At 43.9% G+C, this 27282-nt stretch overlaps 1 protein-coding gene across 1 annotated transcript in view; it reads right to left on the bottom strand.

Moving 5' to 3' along the window:
- LOC130401910 (cadherin-22-like) overlaps window positions 1-27282 on the bottom strand; it is a 138776-nt gene that overhangs the window by 12798 nt on the left and 98696 nt on the right. Inside the window, exons 6-10 of the mRNA XM_056605936.1 lie at window positions 26359-26546; window positions 25809-26065; window positions 22511-22647; window positions 12793-12914; window positions 1583-1700 (exon numbers count right to left, since the gene is read on the bottom strand). Of these exons, the coding sequence (XP_056461911.1) occupies window positions 1583-1700; window positions 12793-12914; window positions 22511-22647; window positions 25809-26065; window positions 26359-26546 (822 nt within the window). The remainder of the gene's footprint in view (window positions 1-1582; window positions 1701-12792; window positions 12915-22510; window positions 22648-25808; window positions 26066-26358; window positions 26547-27282) is intronic.

The following is a 27282-nucleotide window of genomic DNA, read 5'->3' on the forward strand; positions in this document are numbered from 1 at the left end:
CAACACACACACGCACACACGCCCAATTTGCTTCGGCAAGCACACGCACGAGTCCGGGCGCGGGACTGTGAATGCGTGTGTGTTACACTGGCGTTTGCATGTCGGTGTGCCTGCTGTGTGTGCCAGCAGTGCAAACTGCTTGTATGAGTGGCATTTCCTAATGCCCTTCGCACACGTGTGAACACACAAACACACACACACACACACACACACACACACACACACACACTGATGCTCATGCATGGACACCCAGATGTAATGTGTGATCCAGCATGATAAAGTGGAGGGTGACGTCTGACGACAGTTTGACACAGCAGTGCGTTTGTGTGTGTGTCCCGGTCACTCGGGGTGGAGGAGCACTGGGGGCATTTGAGTCCCACCAGGACGGACACCCAGTTAATTAGAGCAAGGTTATGGTGTGTGTGTGCCCTATATGTGTGTATGTGTGTGGGTGTGTGTGTGTGTGAGGTGGCGTTGATGTGTTTGTTTGAGTTTTAATTAATACATGTGTGCGTGCGTGTTTGTTTGAGCATACGTTTTTGTGCGTGCGTGTGCGTGTGTGAGTGTGTTCTTGGGCCTATGTATACAAGCACACGCTTGAGGTACACATAGGACTTACTGAGCCGTACAATGCCAGATGTGTGTGTGTGTGTGGTCACGTGTGCAGGGGAGGGGGAGGGGGGTGGGAGGGGCTGGCGGACCCCCCAGCTTCCGCACGGTGACATTTCCCGAGCACGCGGCACTCCCCTGACATTCTCCGGGTGTCAGATCCATCTTGATTTAGCCGGCCGTCGCATTCACTCTGGGGCGCGTCACTAAAAGCTCTGGTAAGCAGGGGCCTTGAAATCATCTATTCCCACTCGGAACGACGTTGGCAAAAAGTGTGATGGAAAAAAAAACACCCACGCAGATTAAAGATAAAAGGTAGACGACTAAAGCTAAGTCATCACTTAAAAGCCATGGCGCTTCTTTAACCTAATGTTACGTCATTAAGGAACGCTGTGTTTGTGCTGTCTTTGTTGGACGGGAGGCTCGATTCGTGATGAAAAACGATGCACATTGTTGACATTTGGTGGAGCAGAGAGAGGAGGGTGGCCCATGGGAGCTTAAGGTACTTAAGGCTATTGAACCTGCATTCATTTGAAAGGATAATAAAAATCTCTATGATATTTTAATTACTGTAAAATATGCTTGTCAGCAGAAAGTCGAAATTACTTCATCGAATTAATGACAAGTGAAATGATATTGCTCATAGTTTCAAACCATGGTGGCTTCATATTTCTGATTCCGATTTGTTAGGATGGGCCACTGTAACAGTATGCGTGATATTTGTTGTTATCACATGCTTAGAACACTTGACTTTTGAGTAGCAAAGAGGACTATATATATTGAAAGAGAGAGAAAGAGAAGGGTTAAGCCTGTTGAGTACACTCAATATATATCTATATATATTGTACTCAGCAAACGTAACCATTCTCCTCTTGAGAACACAGGATGGACACCTCGTAGATAAACAAACTACACACAATCTGTCCTATGTGTTAAACCACGCCAATTTGCTGTAGGGCACTGGGTGTGTCACCTTTCACATCCCAGAGAGTGAAGTGTCGATTGCTGGAAGCGTCTGGGACCAGGTTGAAGTGGAAGTGATGTCCTGACTGGGGTTCATCTCGGTCCACCACGCTAATGGTGTGAATCAGCTGCAGAGAGAGGAAGAACAGCAGATATGTTTGTCCTCTCTTACAACTGGCCTTGGGATTATTTACACAGTTCTGAGGAGGACCAGGTCAATGAGGGCACCTTAATTGGAAATCTCTACTTGTTAATAGGTCTCTGCAACATGCAGCATACAGTATATGAAGAGATCGTCATCGGCAAACATAACAAGCAATAGGACTCAAGTTTGTATTGGTTAACATGCTTTTGTCTGGGGAAGGAGTTTAAGATAAATGTGTGTGTGTGTGAACACAAAAAAAATGGAGGCATTCAATAAGATGCCAATGAATAATTGATAAGCAAATGAATGTTGGCAAAATCGTATGGATTTTGGCTTAACTGAACAGAACACTGTATCGACTTTAACTCTTAATTGTTTTCCTCTTCTTTCCCTACTTCCTAGGTGAACACTTAATACTGAATAGAACATTATATAGACACTGAACAGAACACAATTTTTAGATGCAGTATGATTTTTTCCCCTTTCAGATGTTATCAAGACTAAATATCCTTGCAATGGTGCACAGGAAGCGTGCCGTCTACTTTGTGTATTGGGCTCTAAGGAGACAATGCACTGAGACAAGCAATCTCCCTAAAATCCACTCCTGGCTTTCCTCATTACTGTAGAACCCTGTCGTAGAGGGCTTACACGATTCATTTTGTTGTTTGGAAGTCAGCAAATCACTAATGAGATTTTTTTTTAACCAAATATCCCGAGCAAAGATCCTTACACTGTTGCGAGGGGCAGCAGTGCACAAATAAACTGACTGTGTTATTCCAACCGACTTTAGGGACATTTTTCTGGTTCACATTATTAGTTATGTTTTATTCCTATGCTGTTTTGCAACAATTACACCAAACACACACACACAAACCTACACATGCATGCGCACATATCCAACCATCCACACACATATACCCACACCCGTGCATAAGCGCACTCACACATACACACAATCACACACGCACACACACACACACACACACACACACACACACACTAGAAATGTGTAGTAGAAATAAGTCAGTTGCTTAATGGTGTTGCCGTGGAGACAGAACAAACGGTCTCTGTGCACCTCTAGGTGATGGAATGCTAGGTGCAAGATGGATCGAATTGTTCTGTCTGATCTCTCAGAGACTCTGTACACAAGATAAGCACTGGGGGAATAAGTAAAGCCTTTACTTGGCCCTTACTGTTCACGTCTGCTGATGGATCACAGCGATCAGAGATACTAAATGGGACTCCGTACAACTGACCATCTCTCTCTTTCTCTTTCTGGTGTTGATTTGGGTAACAGTCATCTTGCAGTCCTACTATGTTGTAGAATAGCTTCAGGGGGGAGACGGCAGAGGCCGTGGAAAACTGGCCAAGGAACTGCACGAGGTGGACTTGGTTCTTGTTTTATCACAGTAATATTCTCCAAAAGAAAATGAATTTGCACAAGTGAATGAAGCATGGAAAAGGAAATAAGTGTGTCTCTCCAGTGGCCAGTCTACAGGGTGCTGATTTCAAACTTTTACAGCCACTTTAACAGTTTATGAGTGCTGACCAAGTCTTTGTGTCTGTAAGCGTCAACGGCGCTTACAGGTCTCTTACTCCAAATTTCTGAAAAACAGGCGGTTTATAACAATAAAAAAAAGTGCTGCCCTTTCACAATATTAATAAAGATAATCAAGATAATCGCATAATATTATAATCCGTAATTCTAAATAGTTATTATTATAATTATTTAGCCTAGGCTTTACATATACTTTTCATTTGCATTCACCTAATATTATAAGCACATGTAAATATGTTTTTTAGCTTTTTAATTAATAAACTTGATCTGTCAATATACATTGCCCATGGGTGATATTGTAACCTTTTGCCTGTGACAACAATATTTTTTACTCCAGCCTATGCAACTGTAAATCTGAGTTTTTGCACAAGTTCAACAACAAGTTGAAGAATCTACCATTTAGACAACTAAATTGAGCTAAAAGTTCAATGACTAGCAAGCAATGGTTAGGTGAATATATGTGAATTTGTGAATATATGAATGGAAATGTATATGCACAACACAACAAAGCCACTTTGTGAAATCCGTGCCCATAAAAGAGACATCCTTTTTGGGGGATTTTATTTTTGCTCATCTTCAATTACAGCCGCGTGTAGCCAGTTGTCCTCACATGAAGCGAAAGCAATTAGCGTGCAGCAGCCTTCTCCTATGAGGTTATAGTTGTGTGAATAACGAAAAGTGTTTGCCTACAATTTCTTGCACATTCCAAAAAAAAATCGAAACCACGTGAAGCCTGTTCTCCAGCATGTAGGCTGGTTGTTGCATGCTATAACCAAGATGAATGAAATGGGTCTGTGTCTGTGGTTAGCCTAATTGGATTGGACTCAGGGAGGAACAGCATTAAATGCAGGGCGTACATATGTTGTCTCAGCGACTGTGTAGGATAACTCTGTGTCTCGCTATAGCTCTAAGTAACGTGTTCAGCTCCTGCCATCTGCAAATTTGAAGTTGATCGGCTGATTACATTGCGTAAATCGGCCGATAATATTACTAAATTGCTGATCGATCACTTATCCTAACTGATGCACCGCTTGATAAGCCACTGATCGGCCACCGGTCAGACCTGATAGCTAGATCAGATCTTGTACTGGAATCCCAGCTGCAAACAAGCCCTTGACTATGGCCCCCGCGGGAGGTCAAAGGACTTCAAGGGCACTGGTGACTCAGCCTGCCGCCATGCCCACTTACAGCCCCTTCTGAGCGGGCCTTTTCAAACAAAGCAGCTCTTCAGAGATGACATAACCCTCCTAGTTAGTCAGTCAGTCACGGAACAAGCTTAGTCAGAGCCCCCCCCCCCCCCCCCCACACACACCCCTGAAAGCCTGTGGGGATGATGTGACCTACTCTTTGATTCCCAAAAGACATAGGAAATGTGATGTGAGTTCAGGGCAGAGAGAGAAAGACAGCAGAGAGAGGACAGGGAGAGACAGATAGAGACCGAGAGAGAGAGGGGGGGGGGGGGGGGGGGGGGGGTGGGGGTTCAACTTCTTCAGATAACATGATGTTGGATTTCAATGACGGAGACAGAAAAACTCAAACAACTGAAGCGGGAAGCATATGCAAACATCTGACTGAGTGACGCTGCTGTGTCTTGTGTCTGGCGTGTCAGGCGTTAAGCCTATTCCGAGCGAGACACGCACGGACATCATCTCATGTGGAACACATTAGAAACGCATCAATATTGCATTTGACCTTTACGCTTCGGACGACTTTGACTCTAAGTGTGAGTCAAAGGCGCGTTACGAAGCAGCATGAAAGAGCACCCGAGTGCGCACCCGAGTGCGCTGCGGATGCAGATTCCCAGCTCGGCGTATTGCCTTAGAACCTCGACAGTGAGTATTCTGTCTGTTTTATCAAGCACTCCTCCAAAATGCCTGTGTGGACGACTGCACTCGTGAGACACAAACACACATACACACACACACACACATACACACACACACACACCGGTCGCTAACGCACACAGACACACACACACTGAAATACAATACATGAATCATGCAGTGAGGAAGACAACATCTTCACTTCATATTTCACACCACAGAGCCGGCAGATCCAGCGATATATTAAAAAGGGTACAGCTCACTGCACCTTATTCACAACGGCCGACCTTTCGTTACACTCCACACTTTGAACTGCCTGCTTCACACCCCCTGCGTCTTTGTTTCAAGACCAAGGGTCCCAAAAGCGCCAGACAACATATAAAGATGCAGATTTTCTCTCCGTGAGTAGACACAGTGGGGGGGGGGGGTTTGGGGGGCGCTTAGGTGGCGTCCTGTGGGGTGTTGTGTGTGTGTGTGTGTGTGTGTCTGTTGGTGTGCATGAAAGAGAGTGTCTGTGTGTGTCTGAGTTTAGGTGTGTGTGTGTGTGTGTGTGTGTGTGTGTGTGTGTGTGTGTGTGTGTGTGTGTGTGTGTGTGTGTGTGTGTGTGTGTGTGTGTGTGTGTACTTGTTAGAAGCAGCAGCCTGAGAGAGAGAGAGAGAGAGAGAGAGTGGTAGAGAGAGTAGGTAGGTAAATGGAGGGCGAGAGAGAGAGTATAAGTGCGAGAGGTAAACAAGTTAGGAGTAGTAGTGAGAAAGGGAGATAGACAAGAGAGAGAGACAGTGAAAGACAGAGAGAGTATGAGTACGAGAGGAAAACAAGTGAGGAGTAGTTTGGAGAGGGAGAGAGAGAGAGAGAGAGATAGAGAGAGAGAGAGAGAGAGAGAGAGAGAGAGAGAGAGAGAGAGAGAGAGAGAGAGAGAGAGAGAGAGAGAGAGAGAGAGAGAGAGAGAGAGAGAGAGAGAGAGTGTATGAGTTTTTGTGTGTGTGTGTGTGTGTGGTAGTTTATTGAGCAGCCAGTTTCATCTCCCTCAAGCCCAGTCACTAATTCGATTTCTGTCCAACTGCCTCCTTATGTGACCCAACCCCTTGAGTATCCTGCCGCATCTGGACAACTCCACGACGATAATTCCCCCCCACCCCAAAAAAAAACTTCTAACTTTATAACAAATAATAAATACAGAAATAAATCTACACACAAACCAAACATCTCAAGTATTGCAGAGTGTGTCAAGTTCAAGGTCGTCAGAGGATTTCTGCTGCTGCAAATAGGCAGACGATGTGATTCATGTATTTATATATCATGTCATTATTTCATATTTTCATGTATATATTACCAATGATATCATATATAAATACACAATATAATAAAATGCCATCGACACCATGAACAAAGGTGTATTAACAGGATTGATAGTAGAAGTAGAGGAATATTGGTTAGAAATGTGAGTGCACATAAAACAATTGTGCATGCTTCATGTTCTCATCTTCCTATCACTTTGATTTAAAAAGAAAGTGGACTTTTGGTTTAAACTAGCACGAACCCTTCCTACTCTTGATATCCTAAAGACAAACAGTCTGTCTGAACATACTGTTTTGTAACCCTTTGCTGAACCTTGGGTTACTTTCTAACTCCCTCTTAGCTGTGATTCATTTCTCTGTGTGTGTGTCTGAAATTGATCCGCCAAAACTGTTTGCTTATGTTATTTGCAGCGGTGTGCTGTCAGAGTATCATTACTCTGTTATGGTAGTGTTTACTCTTACAAGCAGAGCTCCTCTCTTCTACTCTATAATCTTCAGTCAGCCAAAAAATAGAACCTGAAAAAAACCACAACCAACAAAAAAAGATGACAATGTGCTTGAAGCTGGACATCCTCTATCGTTGACTCACTGAACTCCGTCAGACTCAGACCGCTAATGCTGTGTGAACAACAGGGGCAGGAAGTCACTTATTACTGTGTGGGCCCAGCCTCGCTGGAGATATGTCCCCGTGTTCAAGCTGCCTAGCAATACACCCCATTCTTTGATAACCTCAACCCCATCTCCTTCCCCATCCTCACCCCTCCCTCACCCCTGACCTCAACCCATCCTCAACCCCATCCTCAACCCTCCCTCACCCCCGCCCCCACCCCTCCCTCACCCTCACCCCCATCCTCAACCCCGCCCTCAAGCCTCCCTCACCCAAATCCTCACCCGCCCGTCAACCCATCCTCAGCCCCTCCCTAAACCCTCCCTCACCCCCATTCTCACCCCGCCCTCAACCCCATCCTCACCCCCGCCCTAAACCTTCCCTCACCCCCATCCTCACCCCCATCCATACCCTCATCCTCAACCCTGCCGTAAAACCTGCATTCCTTACCTGTGTCCTCACCCTCTTCCCCACCTGGCCATCCTCACACCATTATTCACCCCTTTCCTCATGTCGTCTCCGCCACTTTCCTCCCGCCGATCTTCATCCCCCACCCTCAGCGCCCACACCCATCCGAGAACTCACCCTCAACCTCACCAACATTCTCAAACCCCCTCCCTCGCTCCCAGACACTCACCCCATCCTCTCTCCTCCCTCCCCCTGCCCATCCTCCCCTCTATCATCCACCCATCCTCACCCCATGTCCACCCTGCCCTCACCCTATGATCCTTCACAGCCTCACTCCCGTCCCCTCCATCCATCAACCCTTCCCATCCCTCCCCTCATCCTTAACCCAATTCCTTGAGTCTTTTTTTCTTCTTCCTTCTAACAGAATATACAGTATGCCCTCCAAACACACACACAAACACACACACATACACACACAAATACAAAATGCGTTCTCATGCCAACAGCCCGATTCAAGAACAACCTTGACGCAGCGCTAAATGCTAACACTAAGCTAAGCTGATTCTCCGCAGCGGCAGATAAGAGCCCCGGTGCTGGGGGAGGCAAACCTCATTAGCCTAGCTTACATGGCAGCCTGATCTGACGCGCTACGCATGTGACAGTGACACGCTGTAATGCTAAGGTGCGTGCCAGTCCCCATGCCATGCGTGCACGGGGGTGTGTGGAAGGGAAGAGAGAAGGGGGATGGAGGGAGGAAGGAGGGAGGAGATGTATACCAGTCATCATGACAATTTTCCCATCTCCGTCGTTGACATCTTCTTTCTTAGTACTGCAACTCACGTCTGGATAAGCAGGATATATATCGGTATCTTGTGTAAAAATAACACTTTGCCAAAGCAAGCTCATTTGAGGTTTAAGGACCTTCTTATAAGCCTTGTAAGTCGAAGCAGCCTTTTGAGACCATCCTGATCTCATGATTTCAAATTCTGTGTCTGAAGATCAATCTTGGCTCGAGCCCATCGAAGCCTCCCCCTAAAATATAACACTGATAGGAACAATCGTTGCTATTGGGGAGGACGCTTAAGTTAATGATGAAGCAAAGAGTGTTGTTAAGACTCTAGAGGATTTCTACAACAATGGTGTCGCTTAAGGAAAGTGTAGCAATCAATGGAGCAAGTGCAACACTTCTGCCATTAGAGACGTATGCAAAAGTAGGTTTGCTCTACTTCCGACTTGAACTGAGAATGAGTGTCAAAAATGTATTGAATTTGATCGGCTTGTTATTTTTGAACTGTGTGCAGATTAATTGTTGCCCCACCAAGGCCAGACTTTTGTTTAAGGCAATACACAAACTTGAATATGTGGATTGTCTCACAAGCAGAAAGAAGGAATACTGTTAAATAAGGCAATGGGGAAGAAAGATGTGTGCCTCTGATATTTTTTCTTCCTTAATAATTATATGTGTTTGTTATTTTGGAGAAATTGGTCAGATCAAAGGACAGCTGCTTCGATTCGATTGGTTGGAAAAACACAGAGCACTGTTCCAAAACAGCCCATTCACAAGGTTTGTTGCTGTGGGATAATCACTTTGACCCAGAGTCAATATTCTTTCTTTAACGTCTCTTGCTGGGAAAAGAAAAAATGTTGAACTGAAACTAAAATTGAAGGGCACACACTGACCTTCCTCTTGAAGGACCTTTAACACAGACTGAAATGTGAAATAAATACACAGACTTATTCAGGTCAGAGGACTACAATGAGTTCAGTACGGTACAAAGCGGTCAGATTGTGTCACTTTATGTGCCCTATTGACTTGTTGCTATTGTAGGAATTGTCGCTATGATGGGTATCAGTGACCAGTCACTGGTATAACAATACATTGACCTAAACGTTTTCACTCCAAGAGACGGTGAGAAAAAACACGTTAATATTCAAGAATCAAATTAAAAAACTGATTAATTATTTACCATGAAATATATTAGTTCCAGGAGTCAAATAGGGATGGCTATACGTACGCACAATGACAACAATATTTGGTTTCATACAGGCACTATTGTATACGAGACAGCTTGATTGAATACATTGGGGCGTAGAATTAATGTGTTTTCACATAATTAGCGAAAATAAAAACTGCTATCAATCATGGGGTACTCGTAACCCCAGGAGGGGAGGGGGGCAAATAAAACAGGCAAATACTCTGATCTTTAATATATAAATATATCCCACAGGCTTAAATAATATGACTCTCATTGAATGGCAAATGAGCCCAGCTTGCTGTGCATATGTGCATATGTGCGTACATACAGGCTCTCTCTTGCGGAGAAAGAGCCTGTATGTATGTTTTGGCTTGTGTATGTCATTACCCCGAATCCATCATGCACAATGCGTTGTGGAGTTAGCCTCTCGTTACTCATGGGAAGCAGTTCAAATGGTTATGCTCCAGGGCTCCCAGACCCCTACACACAGGGAGGGCCAAGGCCAGTCACTCAGTGCCGCAGTATTGTGCAGCATGGAAAAAACTAAATGTTCATTCCACTCACAAACCAGGGACGCTATGGCAGGAACCCAGGGCACCCCCTCCGGCTAGCTTGTTTAGGGAATGACTAAAATAATCCCAGTAAGCTCTTTGAATTAGAACACTGCAGAACCCCGAAAGGAGTTTGTTTGGTGCTCCCTTCACTTTTATGCAATAAGCCAGTGGGGTCACATTACTGCATTCCCCCCTTCAACTTCATCTTAAAATGGTGAATGCGTGGTTTGTATCATTGTAAAAAACAAAAGGAAACAACCTTTTATGATTAAATTCTTCTTCAACGAAAGGAGCATACTTTAAAGTCACGTTTTAATTAGTTATGAACTCCATTCCAAACATAAAGCCACAATCCCAGAAAGGTTGATGCACGATTCTAGCATTCTGCTTTCTATTCTGGGGCCACTTATAGTTGGAACATTTGTCTTGTTTGGCGACTGTCCATATACATATACACAACTTCAACTGCACAAACCTTAAACACAACCAAACACAATTTTGGTTATTAAATTTACAAAACGGCCCGAATCAAACACATATCCCAAGCGTCCCAAACAGCGGACCTCGTGGGGTGGTGAATGGGCTTCAGACTGCATTTGATCCAAGGCACATTCTCACTCAAGCTCAGCTGATTACTAAAACCGAGGAGAATAAAATACAACCTCACCGAGACCAAAGAAGAAAGGGCTGGAAGTATGTAACACATCAAAGAACAAAATACTTTAGCATTGAAGGAACTCTAAGTCGAGATGGACGGATAGAGAAAAGATTATTTCTTTGAGTTCATGATGAATTCCAAGTATTTTACCGAATGTGCAGTTCAAGCATCAAACCAAGGTTGCCTTTCTGTCTCGTCTTCTTTTCATTTCGCCAGGAAGACTAATCGTCGTTGTGGGAGAGCTGCATGAAGGTTAATGTGGTCTCTGGCGGAGGAGACGGAAGAGGTAGGCTAGTGCATGCTAGGAGAAAGATGGGACCAGACCACCGTCAGAACGGCTGTAGCAAGGCTGTGTGCCGGCTCAGGGATGACACGGTTTGGATCTCAGAGAGAGAGAGAGAGAGAGAGAGAGAGAGAGATAGAGAGAGAGAGAGAGAGAGAGAGACTTGTACCTGTCGCTTCCAGCATGAAGCAACCCCAACTCAAATACACACAAACTCAAAAGAGCCCTTATCTGTTAATTATTCCATTGCTCTACAGATGATAATTGGGTCTGAGACCAGGGTCTATAAAACTTCCCATCCAGTCTCCATTTCTCATGATAACCTGCGGTTAGATCCAGCCCTGAACTGGCAAGAGACACTAAGCATTTCGATACATTAATTTCATTATTTTTGTTCATTTTTATTTCACTGGGTGTCAGGTGATTGTGTCTTTCAGGAGTGAAATTGTACCTGTGGCCATTTTTATTTAATTACATCAACTTCGTTTTTTATAGTTCACAACCTTGCGGCTCATGAATTTATGATATCAATCTGTGCTAATTAGAATGCTTCATGATTTCTACAAAGTCCACCACCTTTCCTGGGTGAAACTGACATAGACGGCACGTCATTTTTTTTAATTTCCCCCATTTACCGTCCTTTTGTTCTTGCCGAATGGAAACACTGCATATTTAAAACAATAAAACCCACTCATCCATGATTCAAAGGACTCTTGTAGTTGGCCTCTATAAAATCAATTAGCTCTCGGGAGTCCCGGGTCAAAGGAGTGGCATCTGCCTATACATGTCCCTGAGATTGCAGGACACACTGTGCTGCAGGTCTGATGTAAGAGGTGGAGATAAGGGTGGAGGCACAATAAGCCCTGGCGCTGCCATTCATGATGGCGAGAGCTGAAACAGCAGCACTTTGGCACATCCTTTTTAATTCATAAAGAGTATAGGTTAGGATATATTACAAATGCACGTGTGTGTTGAGCATTAAACGTTGAATCGATAATCCCCAGATGTGGATTTAACCTATATATACATCATTGTAATTGGACAACAGAGGCAACAGCTGACAGAAGCTTTTTTTTTCTATTTGACAGTTGGTGTCGTTATCGTCTTACGTCTTACACGGACGTACCAATAAAAATAACACAACATTAGTACAATATTGCAAGCGCCCTTAAAATGATCCAAACCAGAAAAAACTCCATATCTATCATAGAAAAAACAACATATATTATCAATCAGATCTGTTCCAGCAACAAAAAAATCACAAAAGTTTGACCATTTATTTAGGATTCCTGTTCAGAATTGGAACAAATAGGACCAGTGAGTGGTCCAGGATTTCTGACATTTGTTTGGCTGCAAAGCTGAGAAAGAACCTAGTTGATGTTGAATTTATTCAACAACAAACGTACAACGCATTACTATTTTATTGGAACAGAGCCGAGCCTGACGGGCCCCTTTAATATACCAGGAGCTGCATTTATGCATAGATTAAAACACACACACCATTCTAAAGATCCCCTACACATGCCTTCAGTTTGACATGCAGCACTCAGGGAGATGTACTAGTGTGCCAAAGGCAACTCAAAATACAGAAAAAGTCCATCAACCCAATTTAAATTAGCCTCCTCAACCCAAAGTAGAAATAATGTAATATATGCATGTCTTGTATAACCTTGTTTCTGAATCATATTGCCGCGTTTCAATGTACTTGAAAAGGCTTATGAAAGGCCAAGTGAGGAAAAAAAAAAAATACCCACTGTAAGTTGTCAATGAAGTATTGTTGCATTGTTGTATACATAATTGCATGAGCAGCATCTACACATACTCTTATCCTTTATTCATAAATCCCTGCATAGCATGACTCAAGGCCAACCTTCATATGTTTCTATGGGGGTGCACTCGAGTTGACTTGCCTGGCCTGGCTTTGCGTCCTCACAGATGGAGGCCTCGTATGGATAGGCCAGCTCTGGGGGGTTGTCGTTCACGTCCAGGATACGGATGCTCACCGCTGAATGGGACACCATGGCCTGGTTATCTGCGGGAGAGAAACACACAGGCTTTTAATACTGCATATATACACTGTATATTCATAGAGACAGTATCAAGGGAGGAATGTAGGTTGGCTGCACTGCCTTTATATGTCTTGCCCCCTTTGTTTGCTCGTTTCATGCGCTTGTTTGTTTGTTTGGTTGTCTGTTGAATACACATAATATGAATATTTGATATAGCAGTCGCATTCTTTTTTTTTTGTTCTTTGTGTTTGTCCGAACCCTAAAGTACAGAACAACAGAATGATAATGCAGTGATATAACGACTTCTAATAGGCAATGTCTCTTTAGGAATTATACATACGCAACAAACAGTACAAAAACTTGGCTAATGATGGCTCTCAATCTTTACAATGTTATTTTACCAAGATCCCAAGACCTCAATGGTTCCAGATGCTGTTCTTATCTAATGTGTCGAAAAACACAACAAACACCAATAAAATTACATCCTACAAGATGGGGCCATTATGGTGACGAGATAAAAAGGTACACGAGGGAGAGAGAGAACCAAGAGATAGAGAGAGAGAGAGAGAGAGAGAGAGAGAGAGAGAGAGGGAGAGGGAGAGGGAGAGGGAGAGGGAGAGGGAGAGGGAGAGAGTGAGAGTGGATTGTGCGCTGTAGCTGTGAAAGCTGGCGTATTTTAATATAATGCCTTTTCAAATTACCCCCATTATCTCAATAACACTTTGTGGCACCAGTGAGTGACAAGGAAAAGGGCCCCAAATAGTCCATGTTGGTTTCCAGGGCCACGATAACCAATCACAGGGACAATGAAGTGCAACACGCACATCCTGCTTTGATGATGAAGATGATGATGAGGATGATGAAAAATGAGTGCATTTATTACGCTTGATATTTTTTGGAACCGGAAAGCGTAATTTTAAATCATCGCGAGTTAAACGCTAACGGGGGTCTCTCACGGGGCTCTGTATGAAGGGGCCTGGGTATTGACGAGGTGGGAGGCGAGGGGAATTACATAATTAGTACAATCAAAACCCACTTCAGCCACTTCACCAAGTCCACTTGTGCTCAAATCTTTACTCCCCATTCTTAAACATGTCATTATGTCTGATTGTGTTTTCATTAGGGCTGCTGAAATGCCATGCAGAAATACCACACGGCAACAGCTGCCACTCGTTCAGAGAGCCGGGGACGGGAAGAAAAGTGGAAGACGGGCATGGAGGGCCCACGTCATTGGAGGAGAGAGGGAGACGGAGATACAAGAGGGAGAGAGAGAGAGAGGGAGAGTGGGGGAGACAGCCAGGATAACTAATCAAGTGAGTCATTCCTGTTATACTTCCTCGCTACTATTAAAGGTCCACTGGGAAAAATTGAGGTGACCGCTAGAGGTGACCCCTCCCTTTGCAAAAACGACAGTGGTCTTTCCTGGCCTGTATTGTGTGAGGGGCCAGTAGTTACGTCCATTAAGGCGCTCGTGTCTGCAACAATATCAGGTAGCCAAGTGTCCAAGTGAGTATTTTATACATTTATGAATTGTATTATGTTATTTAGTCTTCAAATGTTCAACTATATGTCAATTATGGCAGATTTTACACATCGAACCTGATCATTTGTTGCATTTTTTTAGTCACCATGGACACTGTACATGTTGTAGGACAAGGTATGCAGAGGTATTCATAGACTTATAATTATCACTAATTATAGGTCTTGTTACATGTATTGATCATGCATCTCTATAGCAGTCGGTGCCACAAGCCATTGTTTACTTGCAATGCGGTGCGGAATATTGGTTGCGTTTGATTACATGACTGCAGTTGTATCGCTAGTTTCGTTTTGTATACCGAGTCAGAACTGTTTGTTATGGAAGAAGAAAACAACCTCAAAAACGAACGTTGTGTAACCCGGATAAACAATATATATTAAAGAACGCACACCTATGAACACAAACTGCCATATGCTACACTATTTTACGGTCTGTGCAGCAGTACCACTAACAAAACGTATATTAATAACACCACAGTGGGTGTGTGTGTGAAGATGTGTGGAGCTGCAGGCCAGCAGTTGATTTTGTTGTCCGAGAGAGTTAAGCTTTTTGGATACAGAGTTTAACGCCACGGTGTGTATGTATGTAGTTGTAAAGGGTTAAACTAAGGTAAGGAAAACACCACTATTCTCATTTTCAGGGGATTATACACCCATTAAAACATGTATCTAATTTCTGCCAAGTCTTTTCCCATTGATGCCACTACAATTCTACACACTGGACCTTTCACAGCCGGTACTGACATTGTCAGCGTGGTGCTGATGCTGTGAACGGAAACATTCTGAGAAGGTCAGTGAATCAAATGCTGCCTCCGTCATTTAGCTAAAACACATTAGGAAGGTGTTTGGTTTTTTTGTTGCCTGTGGACACAAGATGGCAGGCTGATGACATACAGACTGATGAACAGAAGGACTGACAGACTGACTGACCCACACACAAACACACACACACAGATGACCAAATACAGGACCAGAGTCAATGATAGTCAAGACATTGAGAAGGTCAAATTTCCCGGATTGACGGATTTTAATTGACAGCGTTAAAACAAATGGACAGTCAATTCAACCACCAATGCAGGATATCAGCCCCCCCTTCCTCTACCTCACACCACACACCCACACCCTCGGAATAAAAAGCAGAAGTCATCCAGCAGTAGAATTCTTCCCATTCCTCAATCTAATAATTAAAAACAGATGAACAGAACCCCACCCCTCCCCCATCCCCCCCCCCCCCCCCCCCCCCTGCGAGGGGGAATAACAGCTATCTAGTAGCCATCATAAGTGTCAGTGCTCTAAATCTGTCGTCCGATGCAGAAGAAGGATAAAAGGATTTGGAGAGATTATTCGCGTGCGCTACATCTGTTCGGCACGCGCCAGCTGTTAGGTGTCTTTCAAAGAGCCCCCCCCCCCCCCCCCCCCCCCCATCTCCCAGGGATTGAATTATACTGACACACACAAACCTGGTGCGTGTGCACTACTTTGGTTGCACACAAACGACTTGCATGTGAAAGCGTGATAATGTGTGTGTGTTTGTGTGCGCGTGTGATAGTGTGTATCGGGGATGTCACACATTAGTGACCAAATGGTTCGGCTCCTTCGCCCCGGGTTAGGGTCTGGCTTAAAATGTCAATTTGGTCAGAGGGGAATAACACTGGCCCTGCCACGGCTGCTTGTGGGACGCAGATGCCACCAGCAAGCCACTAAAACAGATGTTTTGTTAGGGACGCATAGCTGGAAAATGTTTGGCAAAATGTCACCGATTTCTAGAACAAGTGGCACTTGGAACCGAATGTGTTATTTTGTCATATTGTAGTGTAAGCGGTCCTAAGAAGTCCCTACGCAGCGCTCACTGCACAATGTGACAATGTGTGCAAATAGTTCAAAAAATACAATTGCGTAACACAGGAGGCGCACGAGAAAACAATCAACAAGCATCACCATGATAGTAAGGGCAAAAGCCCTTGAATGGAACTGTTAATGAATGACCATAATACCTCCGCCGCACTAGGATTAGTGTCAAAGTCAATGAGCTGCACTTTATGGTGTACAGAGTGCCAGACCGAACTCTGGAGAGGCACTCCAGGAGGAATAGGCACTAGAACGACACCGGATCCTATGAATTATGCATTGCGCAGCTTCCAACAAGGAGTAATGCAAGGAGCACAATAAGATCATTTTGGGGAATCCTGTTGTTATTAGGCCTTTGTTTTCCCGGCTCAGCCGTGGCGAGGGCAGATCGAATGGTGGTTCAGGGTTGAGGCATGTGGTCGCGTAATCATCTCTGCCTGTCTTTCACAGTTCATTCCCCCACATACAGACACGCAAACATACGCCCTTTTTTATGACTCTGGTGTGATCACCCACTCTTTGACTCCTGCCAAGTTGAAATGCAGACTACAAATCAACTTCCTCTTTAATGGGGATCCAGGTTCTGTTCCTTTCCCCTTTTTTTTCATATTTGACGGGTCATTTATCTATAAATTAGTGCTGTCAAGCGATTCAAATACCTAATCGCGATTAATCGCATTATTGTCATAATTAACTCGCAATTAATCGCGATTAATCAATTTTTTTTTTCTAAATATCCCTTGATTTCGTGCTGCTAGCCTTTTAGTGAGATCAGAGGGTGTTGAGAAGGACAGTAATAAAATATATTTGGTAAGATGGATATAAGAAGAGAGACCCGCAGTGAATTCAACCCGGTCCACTTGACATCGGGTAGGTGCATTACAGTGGTAGGCCTACCGTAAAACTTCAATAGCCCAGGCTTTTATTTGTTCCAATCACTGATCTTTCGAACAAAACTCTTGCTCAGCAAAGATGGGAAATACTAACATTTATTATTTAAACCAGTATGAATATTCCTACCGTACATAGGCCTATACACATTACCATCGAATAACGCCCAAACATACACACACACACACACACACACACACACACACACACACACACACACACACACACACACACACACACACACACACACACACACACACACACACACACACACACACACACACAAACACACACACGGTGGCGGAGTGGTAATCGGGAGAGTCGGGAGAATTGCCGGTGGGCCGTTAACGTTTCGGGGCTGTAGGGCTGATTACAGCGGGACAACATTATTGCGTTTATAAAAGTTCCTTGCAGCACCGTCCGGCAGCCTGAGCTGTGCGCCCGCAACCTCTCACTCACTCAACAGACGCAACACTCACAAACTGTCAACGTCGCAACCAAGTCGATTTTGTCTAGAGGGGAGTAACTGAGCGGCCCCTCCCGAAGTGATACTGCCCAGGTGGGCCTTGAACTGCGATTGGTCAGAAAGAGGTAACAGCTAATGACAACATTGAACTCTCTTGCAGGCTCGAACAGAGTGACACACAAACACACACACACGTTTAAGGAATTTTTCACCCGCTCCATATCCTTGCTTGCCCCAACAAGTTTGTGCGGCGTGCTTGTTGTTTTGTTTCGGGTGTTGCTAGATCCGGTATCGTGTTGTAATTTTTCTAACGTGACTAGTTGTTGCTAGACAGCAGGTGAAAAAACGACAACGTTTGCAAGCCAAAAGAGCGTGAATCGCGCGATAAAAAAATGAACGCTGTTAATAACGCGTTAAACTGAAAGCACGACTATAAATATATTAATGTGTATACATTTGAAGGCAGATAAGGAAGAAGAAACTGAAACATGAATAGTCAAAAATTCTGGATTTTGTTTATCAGGTTGAACATAAACAGCTCGTTCAGCGGAGTTGATTTTATTCTGTTTTAGCCCCCTGCCTCCAAACTGTTACAGATATAGTCTTCCACACTATTTCAGAATCTTTTCGCCCTCAGGGTGATCCCCCCCCCCCCCCCCCCCCCCTCAATCCACCCCCACCCACATGTCTGGGCAAGAAAAATGTGCAGTTTGGCTAGGTGATAGAATACTGGATATCAGTCTGAGGAAATTATATGTCACTCTAACCCTGGCTTATGGGTTCCTATGGAGACTGAAGTCTGTCAGGTAGCAGAATCACCCTAGGAAGTGACGGGGTGGGTAAATGCTACTCCGCTAAAGCGTCGCACTGCAGCTCCCGCTCTGAATATACATAGTAAAGGAAATGAGCACTTAGTGACAACACAGCGTTAGGATAATGTGTTTTCTGTGGGCTGTGTGGCACACAGCGGAGAAATACAGTAATGTGTGTGCATGCATTCTCACATAAACATACATATAAACATACACATACACACTCAATCACACACACAAAAACACGGAAATTGGTTGCGTAACCTGATCTCAATATCCATAATAAGTGTGAATGGTTTTAAAGGGTTGAAAGTTATATTTCATTTCAGAGGTGGAGGTCATTTCCATTTCAGTGGAGTCACATCACATCAATTACGACATATCCAACACCTCGAGAACAAGATGCGATCAGAAAACAGAATTCTGGCTAGGCATAAAATAAACCTGGATTTGTTCACTTTACTCAAGACTCTAGTTTTTGGGTGTTTGCCACTTGGCTGTTTTATAGATCCAGAGTATTACCTTGAAGGATATCTTCGGGATTTTAACCTGGTCCTTATTTTCCCATCATTTTCCCATCAAATACGCCAGCTTTCACAGCTACAGCGCACAATCCACCCTCACTCTCTCTCGCTCTCTCACTCTCTCTCTCTCTCTCCCATCAGATTTTTTTCTTGAAATTGGTCCAAGCATTGAGCAAGAATGCTGCAGCCGTAATCCGGGAAACGGGCTTGATGCAGTGTTATCGTTTGAGCCAACAGCCCCGTCAATGTACATCCTCTAAAAGTGCTTGGTTTTGCCACTGACAAGCTCAGATTGTTATAATAAGTGTCTGACAACATTATGGAAAGGATCACTGCAGGGACATAAAACTTTTGTCTTGATCCTGGTCTGTTTACTGTTGTGTCTTCAAAGACTCACTCAAGGTAAAGGTCAAGGATTCCCTCTGAAATGTCATTGTGGCAGGAAATGTCCCTATCGTCAATTCAATCTCAACAAAATATTTTAGATGACAGTAAACTACACTTTCTGTAGTCTGAGATTAAATCTTTTGCCTGCTCCGGCTCATATTCACGTTGCCACTGTTATCTTCTTGTCGCGAGAATTCAGAGCTACTCCCTGAGGGAGACTTGGTAATACGTAGTAACAAACGGACAAAAGGTTGTACTGAACATGTTGGGCCTGTCAGCAAAAACAAGGCCCTTTAGAGTGCTTTCATTGATGAGGTGCTGGTGCCTCAAAGGATTTGATTGCAGCCTGTTTTGTGGATAACAGCTGCTCGCTCAATGCTGGACAAATAAAAATATAAAATTAATTTATAAAAAAATATAAAATCAAAAGATTGTCTGCATTAGTCGCATAGACGCAACATAATGAGGAAGTACGGTCCAAGGCAAAAACTCAGAAAGCATTCCTTTAATGGAAGCGTGACGGGATCATCTCACATCTGGGCATGCAGGCCAGCCGAGTATTAACAGCATGCCGATGGATCTTGTTTGACAGCACTACTGCGTTATTGCCCACACTGGACCAAGACCCCATACAGAAAATGTAAAATTGTGCCAATCAGCATTTGGCATGTTTACAGCATCCCCCCTCCTCCCCCCCACCACCACCAGCTACAAAACCACCAAACACAACCGCTAATGCAAAATTATCCCACCTAGTGATGTGCTCGCCAAATGTCAGTAATGTATTGCTGGACTGAGGGTTCCGTCCCAACCTTTTTGTGCCTTTCAACGATGTCACCCGTTTCATCTGGGATTTGTTGAAGCACCAGCCCCAATGATGATGCTAAATATATTAGTCTGACATAATGTGACACTCATTATTTTTATTTCCTCTTTCCTCATCCCTCTCCTCACTTTCTGCTATGACAACCTTGTGTAGGAGCCAATCCACAAAGAGACGATGAACATAAATAGATGGCAATTTCGATGGAGTTGACCGTTGACTTTATCTCTTATGGCGTTTTCTTCTGAGTCATCACAAGGAGCTTTATCTGTCAAGTACAGCCCCTAAGTATTTACATTTGCTGTTTGAAAGGCTAGGCAATTAACATTGAAATGCACCCAGGACATAATGCCAAGCTCAGAGAGACTGTGTACAAAAGCTTGCAATTTGTCTTGAGAACTGTAGTTGTAAAAGTATGCGCAGTTACTCCCGAACAGTAATCATCCAAGCTCTATGTTCATGTATATCGTTTTCCAGAGAAAAATGTTGTTTTGGTTATTGGACTCAATGTGACATTAGAGTACAAAGAAGAAAAATAAAGTAAGGAATTCAGAGATGCTGATGAAAAAAGAAACCTACTCTCGCCTCTCTGCTTATTTTCCGTTTGTGTGGGCAGCTGCTTATCACCAGCCAGATGCAAAGAAATAATACCACAATCTCTCTCCCTTTTTCAATGCAGAACAGACTTCATCTTAAAAAAAACCTTTCAAAATACCGTCTCTTCTATCTTTTCAAGTGTTCTTCCATTAGTATAGTTATAACTTCCGAGCTCCTACAAGTTATTACATTTTTCACTCTCTTCTCCGTGAAAAGAAAGAAGGTACCTTATTACACCAGCTTCATTTTTAACGTGTACCTGTGTGTGTACCTGTGTGTGTGTCTGTCTGTGTGTGTGTGTATGTGTGTGTGTGCATGTGATTGTGTGTGTATGGAGAGAGCACAGAGATGGAGTTTCTATTTTTCCTGCTAAAGACATAGGGCAGCTTTTATAACCCACCAAAACATTCATCAGCCATAAAAAATAAATAAAAGGATTAAAACTAATGCACAGACGTGCATGCGGTGCACACATCTGCCACCCACACGGGATCTCGCCTCAGACGCCATGTATTGTTAATGGAATATTTTGCAGCCTTATAATGAGCAGATGAGGCATCAGAGTTGAACGTAGACTACACACATACAAGTCATAATAATCAGCCGGGTGCTGATTCAATTACGAATCCACACCGAGGACTGAGCTCTCCATCCATGCGATGACCAGCTTCACGGAGGAGCCATCGTCGCACCCCACCCACCCCACCCTTCTTCCTCGAGACGGAGCGCAACGAAGAAGGAGATGACTAAGTGATGGAATGAAAAAAAAAAGGAGACGTTGATCTGAAGTGGGACCTCTCTCATCTCCCCGGGTGAGTGGAAGAGAGAGTTGTGGGAAGAGGAGGGGGGTGCAGCTTATTGGGAGACTAGGTCCTCATCACTAGTGACTGGGGCTCTGAACTGAGCCTGCCAATCTTTTCTGACACGTCATCCACTTTTTCCCCATGTCTTGAATATTCTCTTTGAAAAACAATAAGGGATGTAACTTACTTATGTAAGCTGTGATTATATTACATCCTTCTGTTTATTTTAAAAATACATAACATTTTCACATGTAGGACATTATTGGACATAATATGTTCAGCTGCAAACAGCTAAACATATTCTATGTATGCATAATAAGTTATAACTTAGTATAAATTGGAATACAGAAAGTTGAAGTTTGCTTTTTCGTTTATCATGAGCATAATTTTGGATGCATAAGTGTCTGGCAAAGATAGCGTATCTCATTTGAAATTATATGAAGCATGTTTTTCTTTTAACCTGCGAGATGCAACTGTTGTTCAAAAAGTGTTTTTCACACCATTTTCTCAGAGGACCCTCATTTAATCAGAGTGAGCGAAAAAATACAAATTTAATTGAGCCGTGGGTGGATGGGTTCAATTATTTCGACTCAAATTTGAATGTAAGTCTGAACAGAAGTGCTTGCTACACTGAAATTGTTCCATGATGCAGGTGTTAATAAACAGGTCCTAATGGGAAGGTCACAACACACTCAGCTGTGACAGGATGCAGCAGTGTTTCCCCTATATGAAATATGACCGCCCCTGCTGAATTTCTTTTTTTTAACAAGAGGAGAGGAGAGCTTCAGTTTATCTCTTTAAATCACGAATGTTATATTATTTTGCGCTAAGCAAAATAATATAACATTCCGTGCGCTACGGACGCGGAGTGATAGTCACGTGATGTGACCAGACATAAACAACCACAATAACAGAGTAGAACAGCCTACCTGCTTCCACTGCAGCCACTGTGATGTTATGCCAGCCTGCGGTCTCTCTGTCCAGAACCTTGCCCAGCGTGATGGCACCAGATACTTGATCAATGTGGAAGATGGAATCCTGATCCGTGCTCCGATCAATGGAAAACCTGTGAATTAATACAAACAACATTTTATTATTTCATTCAAATGTACACTGTTGTTTTGGCCGCATACATTTTAGTTTGTTTCAGTAAACCCCTATGAAATCAAGGAGAACGAGAGACGGCAGGATGAGATAGAAAAATTAATTATGTCTACTGGCAGTGAAGCATAAAGAAACTTAAAACAACAAATGTTTGTTACTACTACATTCTACAAATCATGTGTGTCAAACGTAGCCTGGCTCCGCCCGCCAAGGTACTTCCGCTCAATTTGAATTTCTCTTCAGTACTGGTCTACGGTATGTTAGTGGCTTTTTCTCTGTCCAATCAGCGAACAGAGGGGGCGGCTGAGATCAATGACGTTAAAGTGAGCTGAGCTCACGTTGACAGACATCTTCACGCACGGTGATTGGTTTGTTTACAGCCTGCGCGCAACGTGATTCCCAGCCAAACGTTAGTGTTCATTGGATCTGGTACAGATCCAATAATTTTTAACTTCAACAGACAACCGCCTTCAAGTGAGTTAGAGTTTGTCAATTGAGTAGGTCCAGACCCTCTGTATAAATGAAATGAAGTACGAGAGTCTGGTAGGACCAGGCTAGGTCAAACGTGGGCAAAAAATAAAAACACCCACTACACAAAATTAGCAACAGGTAAAATGTCCCATGAAGGGCATTTCTTGACAATGTGTCCCCAGACCAGTCACCCTCATAACCATATGTCCGCAAAGCCAAAAGAACAGTACCAGATTATAGGCAAAACAATTGTGTACTTATTGTGTACTCTTGGAAAAGAAGGGTAGATTTAGAGTCAATTATAGAGTTTATATAGTGAAGACAGCACTTTTTTTGCAATGTGCTGTGAAAAAGCTTCCACGCTAGAATTAGTACAGTATCATTTGTTTGATTAATTCGTTTTCATATTAAAACTGTATCATAACTTATTTTCCAACTTCCCACACTGCAAAAAATAAGCATAGCTTCACTTTCTTTATGCAAAACAATGTCGTTTTGCTCATTATTCACTTTAATTCAATTGCACAAAGAAAAATGTCATCCATACATTGCTGTACTATTTTCCCCATACCTGTGAGCACCCTCAATCCTCTGTTTGCCTCCTTATATTTGTGTGTATGCTTGTGGGCTATCTCAACCAAACAGGCTGCGCCACACCACCCTTTTCCCCTCTCTTCTCCCAATAAACATATGCATACCTGTGACACATCAATTTATTATGGGATGCACGTACACACACACACACACACGCACACATTTAATTCCACACGCACACACGCGCAAACGCACAGACAGACAGACAGACAGACAGACAGACAGACAGACAGACAGACAGACAGACAGACAGACAGACAGACAGACAGACAGACAGAGACAGACACCCAGATGGACAGACACACACACACAGACAGACAGACAGACAGACAGACAGACAGACAGACAGACAGACAGACAGACAGACAGACAGACAGACAGACAGACAGACAGACAGACAGACAGACAGACAGACAGACAGAAAGACACACAAACATTTGCATGCATACACACCCACATGCACGCCCAAGGACACACGCACCCAGACAATGGCTATGGCTGCTCTCACACAGTCTGTCTGGCCTTCTCTGTGTGATGACGGCGTGCTGTATTATACCTTGAACCGCGCAGCGTCACCTGCGTTTTGAATAGAGGTGATTTTCACAAAGCCCATTGTGCGCATCAGCCGTACTGTATCAGACAGACAGCGTTCAGGGTCTCCGCATGCATTCTTCTCTCACATTAGGGCTGGTCATGTGGAAAAGGAGACGCTGGTGGTCTTTTGATAGAAACCTTGCTCTGAACGATTAGATATTTTATGTTTCAAACAGTGGTCTCTGGGAGATGCAAGTAGGAGACTTCCTGACTGTGTTCCTGTTCCACTTTCGGTGCACGTTAGCATCACTGAGTTAAGAAAAAGGTTGCATTGATGCATAAGGTTTTCATACATTTTATACACATTATAAGCTTTTAGGATTTAAGTTGATTTTTATGTTGATGCAGTTTGTATTTGAATATAAATATATGTTGAATAGTACGTAGGGGAGAGAAAATGTACAAGAGCTACCTCAGCAGCATTTTAGCCCTGTATCTGTGTGTCATAGGGTGACACAACAACTCAACATAGCTTGAGGTTATAATTGATGACGCACAACCAAGGGCAAAACCCAGAAGAGATGATTGTCCGAAGAATAATAGAAGAAGAAAGAATATGCAGCAACCTTTTTAAACACATAGATAGAGTATGATTCAAAATGTATGGTAGAGGAGTGCCATACAAGGCCAAGACTGCATGGAATTTCTGTCGGACTGATATTTTTCCCCCACATTGTGTTTTGAACATAATAATATGAAAGTGGTTTGAATTAAGCCGAAAAATGGAACAAAACCTGTTACAAAGAGTTACTTTTAATGAAAAGATTGCGCATACAATGTATAAATGGCTAAAGTGGGCAGCATTATTCAGAATAAGTAGATATTTTTCGGCTAGTCGAGACCAAAGAAGTTCTTTGCGACCTAACTTGTTTAACAATCAGCTTGGTTTTGTCAGTGAACACTCTATTTTAACGAGTAGGATATCATGGAAGCTGGCCTCCCTGATATTCTGACGAATCCAGATTTTTTTTTTGTCATCTGCCCAAAAAGAGTGGGAAAAGAAGATTAGCCAGTAATCATGTGTAGATTTTCTGCGAGATCAAGTCAATTTGTTCTAACGTCCTCTCCAAACTTCTTTTCGGCAAGAAAGACGCTGCCGCCTTTAGTCTTCAGACCCCTACAGCGCTGGTTCACAGTAACAGTCTCAAAGGGCTGCACACCCCCACAGTACACAACAACATCCAACGCTGAGCTCTCCAAAACCAAGGGCCTATGAGGTGAAGAAGCCTGGAGACGGTCCACAAAAGGGGGATGATTTCTCTCTGGTGCTAACTAGGATCAGCAGGGAACGGGGGCGTGGGGTGTGTGTGTGTGTGTGTGGGGGGGGGGGGTGGTTGGCATCTCAGCACACCACCACCACCAATACCATCACCACCAGCCCAAACCTTTCAAATGATTCCTCTTCATTCCTGCGGCTGCTTCTCTTACCAGGCCTCAGATTCATATTCACCTCGTTCTTTTTACCTGACAGGGGCGTTTTCCACATCTGGGTCCCTGGCCGTCACCACGCCGACCAGCGCGCCCAGCGCGGCGTCCTCCTGCACCTCCAGCCGGGCCCCATCGGCCGGCAGGAAGACGGGGGGCTCGTCCACGTCGGACACCGTGATGCGCACGATGGTCTGGTCGCGGAAGGAGCCCAGGTCGGCGAAGCGCGGGTCCACGTGCTTGTTAACCGCCTCCACCACCACGTTGTGGCTCCTCTTGCTCTCAAAGTCCAGCGGCTGTTGGATGTTTAATTCATCCGGTTAAAAGATGCATTTGATGTCAGCTTGCAACATGAATCTCGACGCCAAAGGTTTTCAGTGCTTTGATACCTAAACAAACATGAGTTTCGGCCATTTCAGGTTTTTGATCACCTTTTCTTTGAAGGGGGGGGGGGGGGGGGGGGTGAAACATCAAACGGTTTTGGTGCTCTAAAACCTTTCTTGTTGTCAAGTTGGGAAATAGGTGGCAATGATATGCTGATGGACATACTTTTACTTTTCATCCGCCCTGGAGCGAGACGGTGCTGTACCTTCTTGATGCAGATGACAGCCTCTTGGGTGTCCACGTCGGTGGTGACCTTGAAGAGCTCCCCTCCCTCCTGGTCGCTGATCAGGTAGCCCATATCCGTGTTCTCCCCCATGTCAGCGTCTGTGGCGATGACGCGTCCCACCGAGGTGCCCACCGTGGCCCCCTCAGACACTGTGAACTGGTACATCTCTGGTGGTGCCATGGAAGGATTACGATAAGGAGGTTGGATGGAAAAGGTTGAAGCAGAGAGTCAATAAAGGATCCCCAGAGTTAACCCCAAAATAACATTTCCCTGTCGAATGGACTCCAAAAGTATTGGTGATTATTTCAGTATTATTTTGGAGAAAAGAATTCTAAAGTTGTGAAACCGGAATTATTCAAAATATTGGAGGTGCTACCGCTACAGCGGAAGAGCTTTTCCAAAGTGATAGTTATATAATGGCTGCGCACACTTTGTTCGCACAAGTGTGATGTGAGTTTTTACAACCCTCCACACACCTGCTCCTATGGAGCACAAAGTGTGTAAACCTTAAAGTTGTTTCTTGGGGGGGGGGGGGTTTTCTCCAAAGCGGAAATTCTCCTGCTAAAATGAAGGGTTTGCTTAACTTTCAAACAGTACTGTATTGCTAAACAACTAAAAGCAGGGCAAAGTAAGCACCTGGCTTAACACGGAATAGCATACAACACAACACACTTGTTTTCCCCTGTGCAACGTTGTTTAAATGCCACCGCACAACCAGTGCCTGGCAAGGAGGTCATTTAGAGATAAAGAGTTTGGGAGATACCCGGGTTTAGATAAGGTGATCAGACAAAATGCAAAATACTAGGATAATCTTTATAGTGTCTGCTCGGGTGCTTTAAAACCGCTGAGAATATCTGCCTTCATCTCCCTCAAACACATTTTATCTAAATGTGTTATGCTTTG

The sequence above is a fragment of the Gadus chalcogrammus genome, chromosome 13 (genome assembly GCF_026213295.1).
Source record: "Gadus chalcogrammus isolate NIFS_2021 chromosome 13, NIFS_Gcha_1.0, whole genome shotgun sequence".
Taxonomy (NCBI): domain Eukaryota; kingdom Metazoa; phylum Chordata; class Actinopteri; order Gadiformes; family Gadidae; genus Gadus; species Gadus chalcogrammus.